A 15,248-nucleotide genomic window follows, 5' to 3' on the forward strand; every position below is an offset into this window, starting at 1 on the left:
AAAGGGCTGCATTGCAAACACCTAGTTTGGGCAAACTCAATGGAGTCATGGTTGTTAGGGTAAATAGTCTTTTCTACCAGCCTGTGGTAGGTTGCCTGTTGCAAACAACACTTTAAAGGTTCCATGAATGTTTGGAGGTATCCCAGCATGGGGATGGGGAAGGGGCTGAGGCAAATGGTTTATTTCACATGAACTAAACTTGTTTATTTCCATGAAGTTTACATCTGGTTGATCCGTGTCTAGTTTTTAACTGCAAACCAAGACCCTGGTTATGCATTATTTACCTACCTACCCACCTGTATACTGGTAGACCTGTCTTAGTCACATGCAGCTATTATGCATTAAAATCAGCAAATTACCAGGTTCCTTTTGTGAAATAAGAAATGTACATATATTGTAATGCAAAATTTAATACTGATATCTTCAGGGAAAACATAAATATACATTTTCAATTCGATGGATGCATCAGATGCTAAAGATACAGTATGCAAACAATTTTGAAGCATATGAAGACATATTATGGTTCACTAGGAACATGTACATATAAACCGATTCACTCACATATGTTTATACAAAGTTACTTCACAAATTAATGGAAATATTACTTTAAATTAAACAATACAAAAAACAATACATAATAAAATAAAGTAAGATATTACAGTAGACAGCAAAACAAAGAGTAAAATCATTCCTACCATAAGCATGACTCAAGTCACCATAATATGTAACAATACTTGAGCAAACACTACTGACATTCCAATTACACTACTAAATCTAATACTAATTATAATACTTGTACATGCTTTAGTTCCATATACTTGTCGTTTATAGAGTTTCAAGTTGTATGGATAAATCCCACATTGCTTATTTTATTTCCTGTGTACTACTCAACCAATGAATGATTTACATTTAGGCCGAAAGAAAGGCTTTCCAACAAGTCAAGTTCTTCCAGGACAATTCTCTGCAAACTTTGCTTTTGGAATTCTGTAAAAGTCTCATAAGCACTAAAAACACGTGAGAGCTGGTTCAAGGCCGATAACTCCTGATGTTTTGTGACTGACACAAGATCTGGATTGTAGAGTTGTTTGGATTGCAGTTCCAATGAATTTAGGTCTCTTACATAGAGGACAACCACTTTTCCTGAAGAAGAACAAAGTAAACATAAAAGAGAGTAGCAAAACAATGCTAGCACTTTGAAATCTACTATTTTTCAAGTACCCAATCAGTTTTGACTGTAGATAGATTGGTATTCCTCATGTTGGAAAATCCAGAGACATAAAGACTAATACACATGACCATAGTTTAATCAAGGTATACATGGCCTTGAATATATTTTTCTGAAATGACATGTGCAAAGTAATAGAGATATAGACCAACGAACATCTATAAAAAAAATTAGGTTTTGGTTATGTTCTGTTATCAGTTAAAATACCTGTTATAAATATCTAATTACAACATTAATGGATTTGAAGAATTATTTTGTCACATACAACCTCCACTAACTTTCTTGTGCTATTGTATAAGAAAAATAATTTCAATGACCATAAAATTTAAACTGTATGACAAGTGTTATATCATGAAATAAACAAAATAAAAATGAGTTAAAATAATATTAACGGAAGATAGATCAAACTAAATTACATTCAAATAAACAATTTAACAGACACTGATTCCCCCAACCAGGTCTGTTCATATAAATTTATGCTACGTTTTCACCATAGATAAATATCTAGTGAAGCTAGAGACACAATATAAATGTGAAAGTGACTGGTACAAGGACCTCTTAGACAAAAGATTTAACAAATCGATACTAACATTACAATCAGAAACAGAACTAAAATATGAAGACAGACAAGATGACTGTATTAAAATAAAAAATGAAGAAAAAACTTGTCTAATATCAAACACAAGGCTAAAATTAGTGAAAAATTAAGAAGGTTCTTTAAGACAGACACAAAAATAATAGTAATGGAGAAAAGAAAGAAAAAATGTCACTGATATAAACATTAGTGTGTTTTATGAGTATATCAAAGTTCTTAATCAGGTTTTTTATTCAAATGAAATGGCTTCAGTGCACATGTATTTACTGAAAAGAGATCAGAAAACTAAAACTGTTGACGAAGTCCTCATAGTAGTTAAAAATCTGAATAATAATAAAGTTGCTAGTACAGATGATGTCATTATTGAGTACATCAAATTTACCTAATAAATTTGTCTACATTTACATATCTTTTAAATCTAGTTTTTGATTGTTGAATTATACCAGTCGTAGGTTAATGGATTAATACAACCAAAACAGGGTATACACTGTTTGCCATTGGACTTTACTTGTCTCTACTTGCCAGGTAGTATAATCAGTACCTTACATTTTGCATTGTTCTAAAGTTTTCTTGTTTTCACAAGCATCTTACAAATTTTGTACATGATGAATAGTGGGTACAATAATAAAAAATAAAATTGTTTTCTGTTTGAAGAATCATGCTGTTTGTCAAAGAACAGTGATCCATGCAGATAACTGAAACAAAAGGCCGTCAAAATGTTTATTATTATTATCATTATCTACAAACATAGACATATAAAACAAGCATTTGTATCTCTATGACTATGTTATGAAAAGTTTTATTTTCCTTTCCTATCACTTATAAAAACTGCATTTTCTTGAGTCTTGTGAAAGGCAATCTGATTCTTCTGGAAACCAAGACCATATTTTCCACTGAAGTACCTGAAATTCTTAGTTCTAATTCATCCAAGACCATCTTTTCCACAGAAGTACATGAAATTCTTTGTTATAATTCATCCAAAACAGAAAAGCTAAGCTACAGATATACCCCTATGCAACAAAGATGTTTTTTCAACCCTGAATGTGAATTATGGAAAAATCATGAAAATGTAAAATTGTTAAGCTTTTTGTTTCTGACATTACATACAAATTACAATTCATCTGTCCAGTAAAATTTACTCTTTTGACATGCTAGGTTTGGAGTTGGTAGCAGCGGCTTTGTAGAATAAACCAAACAGTCACTGATGTTGATTTATAAAAACTACACAGTCATTTTAAGAAGAAATAACACTTTATGTTTGTGATATGGTCACATGTCGCAAATAAAAGAGAAAAGACTATTTTTAAATTCATAAATGAAAAGTATGCAGAAGAGAGGGATATACACTGTCAAAGCCATTAGAATTATGAAGGGATTTCTCACCAGATTCTCTTGTAATTTGCTTCCAATCATCAATTATCTTCATGAACATTCAAAAAGATGTTGACATATCAATTACGCAATCTAAAGGGGGTGGAGTGGATATCAAAGGCAGATAATACTTGAGCCAATGGTTCAGAGACTCAAACTTTTAAAAGAAATCATTAGTAAACTATGCAATTTAAAATTTACAATAGTAACCCATATGATGTTTTCAGCAGAGATTAATAACAACTTTTAAGGATAATTTTTCATACTTTATTTTTTCTCTCCCCACCCATCCTACTCCTCCATGCCTCCATCTTCAAACATTCCTAAAGACAGTTTAGCATTTTATTCCTATCATTCTTATCCTAATGTGCTTGTATTTGCATTAATTTAAAAATGTGAAGACTGTATTTGCATTTATTTGGATATGTAGGCTGTATTTGCATTTATTTACTTGTTAAGATGGGAATATGCTGTCTTTTGAGTTGTTGTTGTTGTTGGGTTTAATGCCATTCTTCAGCACATGATAGGCTATGCATGGCAGCCAGTATTAATGGTGGAGGAAGAACCCGGAAAAAAAACCGGAAGAACCACCAACCCACGAGAAGCTACTGGCAAGCTTTCTCATATACCCACATTGGCCAAATCCTAGACTCAAACCCACACAGAAAGAGGTGAGATGGAAGTGATCCATAACGAAGAGCGCTTTAAACCACTTGGCCACTCGGGGCCTCTGTCTTTTGAGTATTTGTATTTATCTGACAAATATAAGATGAAACATCATGCCTTCATGATATGGTAATTATCTTAAAAAAATTCTAAAATTGTTTGGTCTAAGAAGATTGACAGAAACCATACTCATTGCTGTCATGATAATGGCCTCTTTGTCTCTAATATCTGATTACTCACCTCCCATCTTCTGAACAGCCCGAACAGTAGTCACTCGAAGGTCGCCAAGCCCTAAATTTGGGTCCTCGAAAATAACATTTCTGAAAATATATTATTTGTATTAGATTGTGAAAATTCATGTTATCTTGGCTTGAACACTATGCAATGCTATGTCTGGGCTAATATGTATATAGGTATCTCTGTTGGCTACAAAGGCTATCATAATGTTAAGTATGGACTAATATGTGTTTTATATATGCAGCCTAGTTGGCTGCAAAAGCTACCAAAATACTGGCTATGTGATACTATGTGCTCTATTAAGGTAGGCCTGTGGCTACAAAGGCAACCCGAACGTTGGCTATGGAATATCATGTAGTGCATAGTAATCCAGTTGCCTACAAAGGCTACCAGAACGTTGTGTTACATGTTTAGGCTCTTTCTAACAGTAACAAGAAAAGAGTAAAGACAACAAGCTTTGTAAAATTTAACAAAATAATTTATTTCCCTAGAAAAACAAGGTAAAAATGAGAAAAAGAACTTATGTTTTACAAATCAAATCCAAAAATAATCCAAGAATTAAAAGATAGAAGTCCTAGTAATAAAAAGTCCTGATGAGTTCGAATCGCAACGATATCCAAAATGGAAGGTGATGATGTTTGCTGTGGTCAGAGTCATACTGATTTGTCAACAGTTCTTTGTTGAATCACAGAAAATAATATTACAGTGTTTCCAGGGAAAAATAATCTCTTGGAATCCAAATAATTTGAAGAAAAAAAAACAAAATTAGACCAAAAACTGGTCACAACATAAAACACTAACTTCTCAAGTGTTACGGCAAGAAATGACAATTATTTCTCAAAACAATGACAGTAAATCTAGCTACAACACAAAACAGATGCTTGGATGTGGGTCAATCTTTTGAAGAAAAAAGCTAATTGATACATGTTATTTGTCACGTACTCAAAGCATGGCATCGATTTCACTTTATGAATCTTACTCTCAGAAAGAATATTTTTAAAAAGTTGTTTACTTCAACACTTACTGGTTCTGCATGAAGGTCAGGAACTAGGTCAGCATTATATACAAAGTTTCTATTATTAGTTGTTTACAAAGAACATTAAGGTCAAACAGAACTGAACTGAATTTCTGGACAATGTCAAATCCAGTAAATAAAGTTACATTACAATAAAGTTAAACAAAAATTAAAGCTAAGAAACAAACAATTAAATTAAATCAAATATAAATTAAATCAAATATACATTAACAGTTGGCTCTGGGCTACTTGATGTTTTATTTAAGTAGCCCTGTTGGCTAAAAGCTTGCAGAATACTTGATCTGGGCTACCATATGTACTTAGATAAGCCAGTTGGTTACAGCATGTTATTACAATTTATTGTACTTTTATATTCAAAACATAATTAAAAACAAACACATATTTCAATAGAAGGAATAATGTACTAATGTTTAATGACTGAAAAGAATGCCAAAACGGAAGCAGCTGTTTTCAGCTATGCAGTTTGAGCTATGCTGCCAAGTTATTTAACTGGTAGTCCAATGGACTACAACCTGGCTATGATCTGATTTTGAAATCTGCTGGACCATATTTTATGTTCAAGTTGCACCATGTAAATTCCTGGGAGCCTATATACATGGTCATGCATACACACAATGCAGATTTGTATATACAAACACACTGCTGACAATGAAATAAAATTGCATTAAAACACATCTTTTGTTAATTAAACACAGACAAGCATTACTTCTGCACATATTTGTTGGTCTGAGATATCACACATGGTCCTATTTAATTTTAAGATGTTTCTGCCACATTATAATAAATGTGGGGATTTCTGAGAGAAAGAGACAGAGGTGTTTATAAGACGGTATGATATTTTAACAGTCATTGTGACTTTCTTCAATCATAAACTCTGTGTCGTTGTTTAGGAAACAAGGCATTTTGTATAAATCATGAATCTCACTGAGTATTAAGACTGCATTATGGTGATATTTACTGGTCAAATTCACCCATCTCTCACATATATTAAAGTATGGTATTGAAGATGCAAGGAAATTTAAAATGAAACCAGGCACATTTAGATGGCAATAAAATGAATGAATCATCAACCCTGGAAGAAATACTTACTGTTTATTGGAGTCGACAAAGATCCAATAAAGACAGACTGGCGGAATTTCCAATATGGACACATGTTTCTTTACTATGAACTCCAATGGTTCAAGCTGAAAAGTATCAACTACTGACATCGTCATGCGCATATGCAGTGGATGAGTTTCTTCGTAGAAGCTGATGACACACAGTCCTTTGTCCAGCGTGCACACTTGTACTTGTTGTAATATAGTTTCAGCCATCTTAGCAAGAAAGATAATTACATAGCTGATTATACATACATATATATATATATACACACACACACATACATACATACTTGTCAAAAGAAAGAAGTGCAGTCATAGAGAGCAGTTTTTGCATCCTGTTCTTTCAACGGTCATAACTGTCTGAGTGTTATTTATATAAAACCAATAAGATTATAACTTTTTGCAATTACTGATATACAGTGTAAAGAAAACTAGCAGAGAGGAATTTCACAAACTGGAAAATGATAGAGCCTTGCAGTCAACCTGTGTTTCTGGTGCAGAAGCAGTTTAGTCACTCTTAATTTCAACTGAATGGAGACAAGAGGCGCCAGTCAACTACATTCTGTGTTATCCTTTCTGTCTGATCAAAGATATATGTACACAGTATTTGGTAGCTTCTCTAATGAAATATTTTGTGTACAAGATACAACAGTGTCCATGAATTGAAAATTATTGAAAAGCAGGGTATAAGTTGCAAATTTACATGTACTTACAAACCAGGTTATAACTTATGACCCAGTACAGACTGACAAGTACAGGCAAATTATTTATAGATGTTACTACATATAATGTAAGTTGCTGAAGTATCCCTAATTTGTATTTTGTTGAGATAGTCAACAGGCAAGCAGTACTTCCATGATATGAAAAAAAATTAGTGATTAAATATGGTGCATGCAGTGGAGGTGGAGGAGGAAAGAACAAAGAAATATGGGATAAACACAAAACAAAGAATCTGCTTACAGAATATTGTGTCGACTCATCATGTTCTGCGTGATTGGCTGGCTCAGCTGATGCTTGTACATATGGGTTTTCCCCCTTTTGTGAATATAAGTAGACTATAACCAAAGCCAGCAGAACTGTATTAACCATTACAGTTAATGTTGTTGAACCTGAAATATATTCTTCATTGTACTGTATTAACCATTACAGTTAATGTTGTTGAACCTGAAATATATTCTTCATTGTACTGTATCAAAAATTACAGGTAATTAAAGTGAACATGAAATATATTCTTCATTGTACTGTATCAAAAATTACAGTTAATTAAAGTGAACATGAAATATATTTTTCATTGTACTGTATCAAAAATTACAGGTAATTAAAGTGAACATGAAATATATTCTTCATTCTACTGTATCAAAAATTACAGTTAATTAAAGTGAACATGAAATATATTTTTCATTGTATTGTATCAAAAATTACAGTTAATTAAATCGAACCTGAAATATATTCTTTACTGTATTGCATAAAAAAATTACAGTTCATTAAATTGAACCGTAAATATATTCTTTATTTTATTACCTGATATTGCAACAACTGCACATGTTGGTGCATAGGTTAGAATATGAGTCTTTATTCTGCCTAAAAGGATTGGTTTATTAAATATATGTCGCTCACATACAAACTGCACATTTCGAAAATTCTACAACTGTGAAACATTACAATTAACATTTTCTAAGATCTCTCTTTTGTGTGTATATAGCAAAATAATTGAAAAAATATCTAGAAATTGCTAACAATTTATTCTACCTCTCACACACCAGAGAATGGTAAATAACTGAGTGTGTCACATATCTTTAACAGTAAATGTATTATTTTGGTGCCATTTTATATTTATTATGAACAATTTATTCTACCTCTCAGACACCAGAAAATCAAGAGCTATGGTAAGAAAACTGAGTGGGTCACATATCTTTCAGAATGTCTACATCTAATATTTGTTTAAAATCCAAAGACGTAATTTCAGTTTTTCTGTAACAGAAGAGAAGCAAAGCATAACCTTTAGCAACAAAGCAAATAGTCAGAACTATTCAGTTTGTTCTTTTACACTGTTTCAAACCATGGAAGAATCGAACTTAAATTTAAACATGCCATTTAACAGTAAATGCATTATTTGGTGCCATTTTATATTTTAAGTAAATTATCCAAGTTGAAATGAAAATTTAAGGAGTGAGCACATCACTATTTCATTTTTCTATGTACGCCAAAAATGAATAACTAACAACGTTTGTTGCTATAGTTTGCTTTCTAAGTTAAATCCTAGAATACATACTATTCTCATACTTATTTTCCTTCATATCGTCAGTCCTTTGGTCTAACACTAGAAGCTCTATCGAAATCCCTGTAATATTTTCAGAGAGGGCTTTCAAGATTCCATGCAATTCCTTTTGATCTTCCTGCACATCTTGCACCTGTTTTGATCTCTCATCGGTCTCAGCTTTAAAGTCTCTAAATGTTTGCTGCATTTTCAGCATTAACTCCATCCTTTCACCGATTTCAACCGATAATTTGTCATCTGTTGTCTTTATCATATTCTTTAAATAGTTAATATCTGTTTCAAGAAAGGTTTTTGCAAATTCCTCCATGGCATGTTTGTGTTTTTCGAGATCATTTCCAATAGTTTTAACAGAAGAAATATCCTTTTCCAATTTCTCTAGTCGTTCTCTAACATTAACAAGTTCATGTGATTCCAGAATCTTAAGACGTGTATCAAGATGTTCAAATTTTGCATCTATTTTATCAAGACGCTTCAAGATTTCATCAGAAACATAAGGAGGTGTAACAATAGTTTGAGTGTGTTTTTCAGATTCAGGGTTATGTCCAAAACAAGACATCAAGCAGGTAATAATGCCAATGAAAGATGAAGCCATGGGTCTGTAAACACTGCCTGAAAAAAAAAAACCAATAAATTGCAACATATAAAGTCAGATTAAAAAATGAGAGAAAAATTGATGGATGGATTTTGTTCTCAAATACTGGGGAAAGTAAGTCTCTTCAAATGTTTTGGATAAGTCCTTTCTAAATGTTACATTCTAATTTTTTAAAACAATTGCTAATGAGAGGGATGGAGAGGACTTAACAATATTTGAGTTAAAATACAGTCTTGAAAGCCAAGTAAAAATTATCTGTCTTGTCTAGGTTTCCAAAGATTCCAAGTCATTTTTGGAAAGAAGAAAATATCTTGCTTTTTAAATTATTCCATACAACAAACAGATTGTGTATTATTGGGTGTATTTGAGATAATATAAAAAGAGTATTTTATTGGGTGTGTATGAGATAATACAATCAGATTGTGTATTATTGGGTGTGTAAGAGATAATATAAACAGATTGTGTATTATTGGGTGTGTATGAGATAATATAAACAGATTGTGTTTTATTGGGTGTGTATAAATAATAATAATAATGAGGACTTTGTATAGCGCCTAATCTTTAGAAGCTCTAAGAGCTTTACAACATTAGACAACACCTATATGATAAAAAAACATATAATAATATTATTACAAAAACAAACACCATGAAATTTGAAAAACATTAAAAAATAAAAAACATGCTGTGAATATTTCAGGTAGGTTTTGTTAGGTCTTTAAGTTTATTCTTGCAGTCGAAATAAGTGAGTTTTGAGAGCACACTTGAATGTGATCACTATGTCTTTGTGTCTAAGTTCAGTGGGCATTCATTCCACGTTGCTAGGCCCTGGTACGCAAAAGAACGCTGTCCATATGACTTTGTTTTCATAATGGAAATAATGAGTATACGACTGTCAGAAGAGAAGCGTAAGTATCTTCCTGGTGTATACACATGGGTGAGGTCGGATAGGTATGTTGGACTAGAGTCTGACAGTGAAACGTAGCACAGAGAACAAATTTTGTGTTTGATTCTGGATCGAATGGATAGCCAGTGTAGGGTACAGAGCAGTGGGGAGGTGTGCTCTGATCGTGGTACTCTAAGTATGATCCGAGCAGCTGTGTTTTGAACTTTTTGAAGTTTCTGGAGTAGATATTGAGATGAACCAGGCAGAATTGAGTTACAATAGTCCAGTCTTAAAAGTACTAATGAACACAAGTATTTTAGTGGCATCAACTGAAAGATATTTGCAAATTGAGCTGATGCATCTCAGCTCAAGATATGTTGTGGGGGGTTTAACGCCATTTTTCAGCACATGATAGGCTATGCATGGCGGCCAGTATTAATGGTGGGGGAAGAACCACCGACCCACGAGAACCTACTGGCAAGCTTTCTCACATACCCACATTGGCCAAATCCTAGACTCGAACCCACGCAGACAGAGGTGAGATGGTAGAGATCCGTAACGGAGAGTGCTTTAGACCACTCGGTGCCCCCTCAAGATATGCAGCCTTGCATATGTTCATGACATGCTGGTGCAATGTGAGAGTATAATATATGAGATAATATACTACTGTGATATGTACCATAAATACTCATAATTATTTTTATGGACAAACATGTAAGTGGTCAGCCATAAAAATGTATGCATGTAGGCCAAAACATTTTAAAGGTGAAATACTGGGATGGGTGGGGAGCAGGGCAACTGCCTCCCACCCAGCTGTTCCTTTGCATGGGCCCCCATGAAAGATATGGTTCTTTATTAAGTATTAAAAGAAATGCTACTATATCCATCATAAATACTAATAAGTGTCAATAGCTGCTGAGAAATTATGCTTGTTTATTTTTTAAACCAAAATACTATGGTATGTATGCGATCATATTACGCTAAAATGGGATGGTTGGGGGGGGGGGCTGAAACGATTCCATGCCAAATCCACATCGAAAAAGTTGTTGTATACATATTACATTTCATGTGTGGCCACACACACAGAGAGAGAGAGAGAGAGAGAGAGAGAGAGAGAGAGAGAGAGAGATTAAAGGTAGATAACTCTTATGTCTCTAATTCACAGTCTACTCAAATTATATGAAACCTCTCTGTTGTGAGAAGTGCAGTGTATGACATCATCGAGTAGAAAAGGCAGTGCATACTGAAAGGCTACGGGCTTTTACTTCAAAATGATTGAACATGATGTACATATATAGTGTGGTAGCCATTTTGTGAAAATTAAATACTTGTACGAAATTGTCAAACAGGAGAATGATAGCCATTCTGAGAGAATAAAATAGTTTTACTAAATTGTCAGAAGTCAACTGGCAACCTAAAGTACCCCCCCACCCCCCGCCCCGGCCGGGGGCCCCCTTCTGGGAAATTGCTGCCTCTCTAAGTTTCTCTGAGCTCGCATATTTCGGTCAACAAACCCAACCATACATCCCTTTCTTTCCTCAGTAAATATTCCAGTATCCTGTGGGTCACTCAGACGCAGGTGTCAGGTAATATTAATTATGCTATGAAATAAAACAAAGCGCTGAATTTGAGACAAGTCCGACTAGTCCCTCATAATATTTATTTTAAAAAATCTTTTCTATTAAAGTATTAATTTATGCGCTTACCTGATTTTTAGTGAAGAGTGCTCAACATGCCATACGGCTGAAAAGTCAGTGTTGTGGGTTTATTGGATATCCTTACGCTAGGCCCTACACTACGTCACCCAAGTAGAAACTAGACAGGACCTAATTTTCGTTCCAGTCTTGGAGGAAATTCCGTATCCTTCACCTTTATTGTTCTCGCTTTGATTCAAGAGCACTAGTTGCGCCGGTATCAGTAAGACAGTAACGATGTGGCGAACCAGATGTGTATCGTATATCACCAGTAAGGAGACATTTAATTAATAATCATGTCTTCTGCCAGGGACTAAGGTCTCACTGGATAGTTTCGTATTTTGACACCTAATTTTTAAGGTAGAAGGCATGAAGCTAATTATGATAAGCCTAGCATTTATAAAGTCACACAGAAGTTAAATCTGTAATGTGGTTGAGATTTACTTTGAGTTAGGCTTGGAAATGGGTTGGCTTGTTGATGACTGCCTGTCACAGACGAGCATTGGAGATCAAATGCGTAACTATGGCTGCAAATGAGCATACGACTTGGCTTACGTATTTACATGAGTCTGCTACAGAGGTAAATATCTAAACATTTAGATGGTTGAGGGTGATGAAAAGTATCCTAATTTGTTATAGTACTAGTGAACTTGATTCATGCATATGGCACTTACTGATTCTTTTAGCTGTCTTGTCACAGGAAAATATTTAAAATAGCTCTTTCCTGTCAAAAAAGAAGGGTTGGTGGCAGTGTTGGTTCAGTATAAAAGTCACCAGTTGCATTAGGAATTAACCTGATTGCTGCAGTTAAAATCTCACATGTATGCTTTCTACAAAAATCATTAGTTTGTATTTATTTTTATCTTCAGTGTAAAATTATTCTCATTTTTATGCAATAGGTCATTGTCGGATGAAAATTCACTAGATAAACTGTCCAGTGAGACCTAAGACCTAACTTATACCGTTTTATCCGCCTTTGAACCGCGAAATAGCTGGGCTTGTAAAAGGGAAACGGAATCTCGGGAGAGCTTCGAGTGAAACCACAAAGGGAGTCGTGTACAGGACACACGGTACTAATTATACGGAAGAACTGTGAACCAGTCTAGAAATGGGTGCAAATAATAGAGTATATACGGGTTTGGTGGTCCATAATTGGTTAATAATGAAAATTAAAATTTTAGTAAAAATATGTTTTGAGAGCTTATCCTATATGTGATTTTAAAAAAATATAGACAAATTTCTACTGATGCAATTTTAGTATTTTTACAGGCTTGACGCAAGAGTACTCAGTAATGAAAGTAGCACCTGATTAATTTGGTGCAGGATCAATAACACGTGTTTCATGCACATGTAAATAAAACAAACTGCCGCGGCTCATATGGTGTTCTCCACACATAAGCTTGCACCAAGGTTAGATGTACACGAAGAATTATAGGTTTCATCATCAGCACCCAGAAATTTTAAGTTATTGAATTTTGAATATGATAGTATTTCCATATGTTTACTATTGGAGTTGAATTAGTACCGTGAGTCATACAAATAATAATTTAGCTATAACAACGTAACTATAGTACGCTTTAGTCGGACTGAGTGCCACCATCTTACCAATTTTGTACAGAGAGGGTAGCCCTCTTTACGGGGCTCCCATTCATTTAACTTTGATTGGATAATTTCATGAATAGCGGGAACATTTTACGTCATAACCTGCGCAAAGGAAACCATTTAGCTTTTCTTTTAAAATATACGTTAATGGTAAGAATTTGATTCAACTCAACGAAAATTTTCATGACAAATCCACCAAACATGTGGATCATGGAGGGTTTCACACAGGAGAGATTTTATTTATGTATCTAAATATAGAATGTGCCGAGAATATGTTGATACTTACCTTCGTGTGAATAGAGTTGTATTATTACATGCTCTGTCTCAACTTTAACCGGAAATGCGTGTCAGTTCTTTTACTTGAGTACCTGAACGAAGTAACAAACATAGAGTCGGACGTTTTATCATTAAGTACAACGAAATCTGTGACAACACGAAATCACCTTATCTGTATAGTAAATATACCTATATTTATAGTACATTAAGGTGATTTATTGTAAAGGTACTTTGCTAACAAAACGTCAGACTCCTTTAGTAGCAACTATATACTCAATGAATATAAATATAGTTGCTACTGCCACCATTAACCAGCAGTTTTTATTATTACTACTGCAAAATAGTATAAAACCTGCTATGTACCTTTGAATATGAAATTAATGTTGTATTTTAAAAAAAATAATACAAATATATACTTGTATCTTCACAGATGAGATGTGAGTGTTATCTTTTTGAAGAATAAGACACACACACCCATAATAATTTAAAGAAACTTTTAAATTTTTAAGGTTACTCTGAGCTCAGGCTGTTGTAGCATCTATACCCCTTTCATTTGTCTGTGATTTTATCGTTATTTTACACTGTTTGAAAAACAAGTTAATATTGTTATGACAAAAAATGATAATACAATCCATCTATGCAATAAAGCAACTGCAAAATAAAGAAATAAAAATAAAGTGTATATACAGTACTGTATTTAACTTTTCACAGGAAATATTAGAGAAAAATAAATATTTGATGTAAACGTACAGTCATAAAAACAATATTTTTAGATGAATTAGTCTAAACAATTCTCATACAGGTAGGCATTTAAAAGGAATAAATACCTGGATTGTCTTGTTACATTGTCCTTATAGTTCTGTTTTGAAAAGTAAGAAGGCAGATGTTACCAATCCCTTTGGTTTTCACTTTCATATGAATAAAACATGAATAGAAACAAGCTTTATACCTAATTTGGCTTTTTGATTGGAAATCCACTCATATAATTGTAAATTCTGAGTAATTAAAGCTGCAAATTCTGGATTGACCGAGGCACATTTCCCCAACATTTCCTTTTATTTACCACATGCATTTGTAAATTATGGCTCAAGAACAGTCTGGTTATATTCTTTAGTCACTGTTTCATAATTAATCCCCCAAAAACTTTCCATCACTGGATTTGTTTTCAATATATACACTTTACATAAAATGCTCACTTTTTGGAGAAATCTTTTTTTCCAGGCAATAAAATAATTTCTTTGCACTTGCTATGAGCAAAAACCATGAAAAGGAGTATACTTTATTTGCTAATTTGTTATTTCTGATGCTTTGACATTCTCAGAAATACCATATTTATTAACCTGAGATGAAATTTTTTAAATTTGGCCTGTTATCCATAAATAATTAAGAGTATCCGCCAATTAATAGAGGGCCAGGAAGGGGTCCAACCTGTAACGAGATAGGGTTCGATCCACACCCTCGCCCTCATTCCATTGGCAGATACTCTTAATTTTCTTTGTAACGAGCCCGTGTAGATGAAACAGCTACATTCCAACAAACTTGAATCGGTTCATTTGTTTGGAATATGATGTCAGTTGTTTCCCTTTCATTATTCAATTGTTTTCTAAAACAAACGAGTAAGATTTAACAAATGTCATTATTGCTACGTACAAACAAACACACAGGTATTAGCTCATTCGTACACAAAACTATA

At 33.6% G+C, this 15,248-nt stretch overlaps 1 protein-coding gene across 1 annotated transcript; it reads right to left on the bottom strand.

Moving 5' to 3' along the window:
- Positions 1-392: 392 nt before the first annotated feature.
- On the bottom strand, positions 393-11,994 carry LOC149794431 (uncharacterized). The gene is made up of 6 exons (XM_089968677.1): positions 11,690-11,994; positions 8,503-9,117; positions 7,191-7,339; positions 6,220-6,443; positions 4,098-4,177; positions 393-1,140 (listed from the first exon to the last, which is right to left on the bottom strand). Exons 2-6 carry the CDS (start codon positions 9,098-9,100, stop codon positions 884-886), a joined length of 1,308 nt encoding a protein of 435 aa, XP_089824803.1. The 5' UTR covers positions 9,101-9,117; positions 11,690-11,994; the 3' UTR covers positions 393-883.
- Positions 11,995-15,248: the final 3,254 nt, after the last annotated feature.

The sequence above is a fragment of the Sinohyriopsis cumingii genome, chromosome 8 (assembly GCF_028554795.1).
Source record: "Sinohyriopsis cumingii isolate HCF-2022 chromosome 8, ASM2855479v2, whole genome shotgun sequence".
Lineage (NCBI taxonomy): Eukaryota > Metazoa > Mollusca > Bivalvia > Unionida > Unionidae > Sinohyriopsis > Sinohyriopsis cumingii.

Excerpts from the sequence above, each read along its gene's own strand:
- LOC149794431 (XM_089968677.1), bottom strand. The coding sequence starts at position 9,100 with ATGGCTTCATCTTTCATTGGCATTATTACCTGCTTGATGTCTTGTTTT. Across the intron at positions 7,340-8,502 it reads GGAAAATAAGTATGAGAATA|GTTCAACAACATTAACTGTA; the intron begins GTATGTATTCTA and ends AATATATTTCAG. Across the intron at positions 6,444-7,190 it reads ATGAGTCGACACAATATTCT|ATGGCTGAAACTATATTACA; the intron begins GTAAGCAGATTC and ends TTTCTTGCTAAG.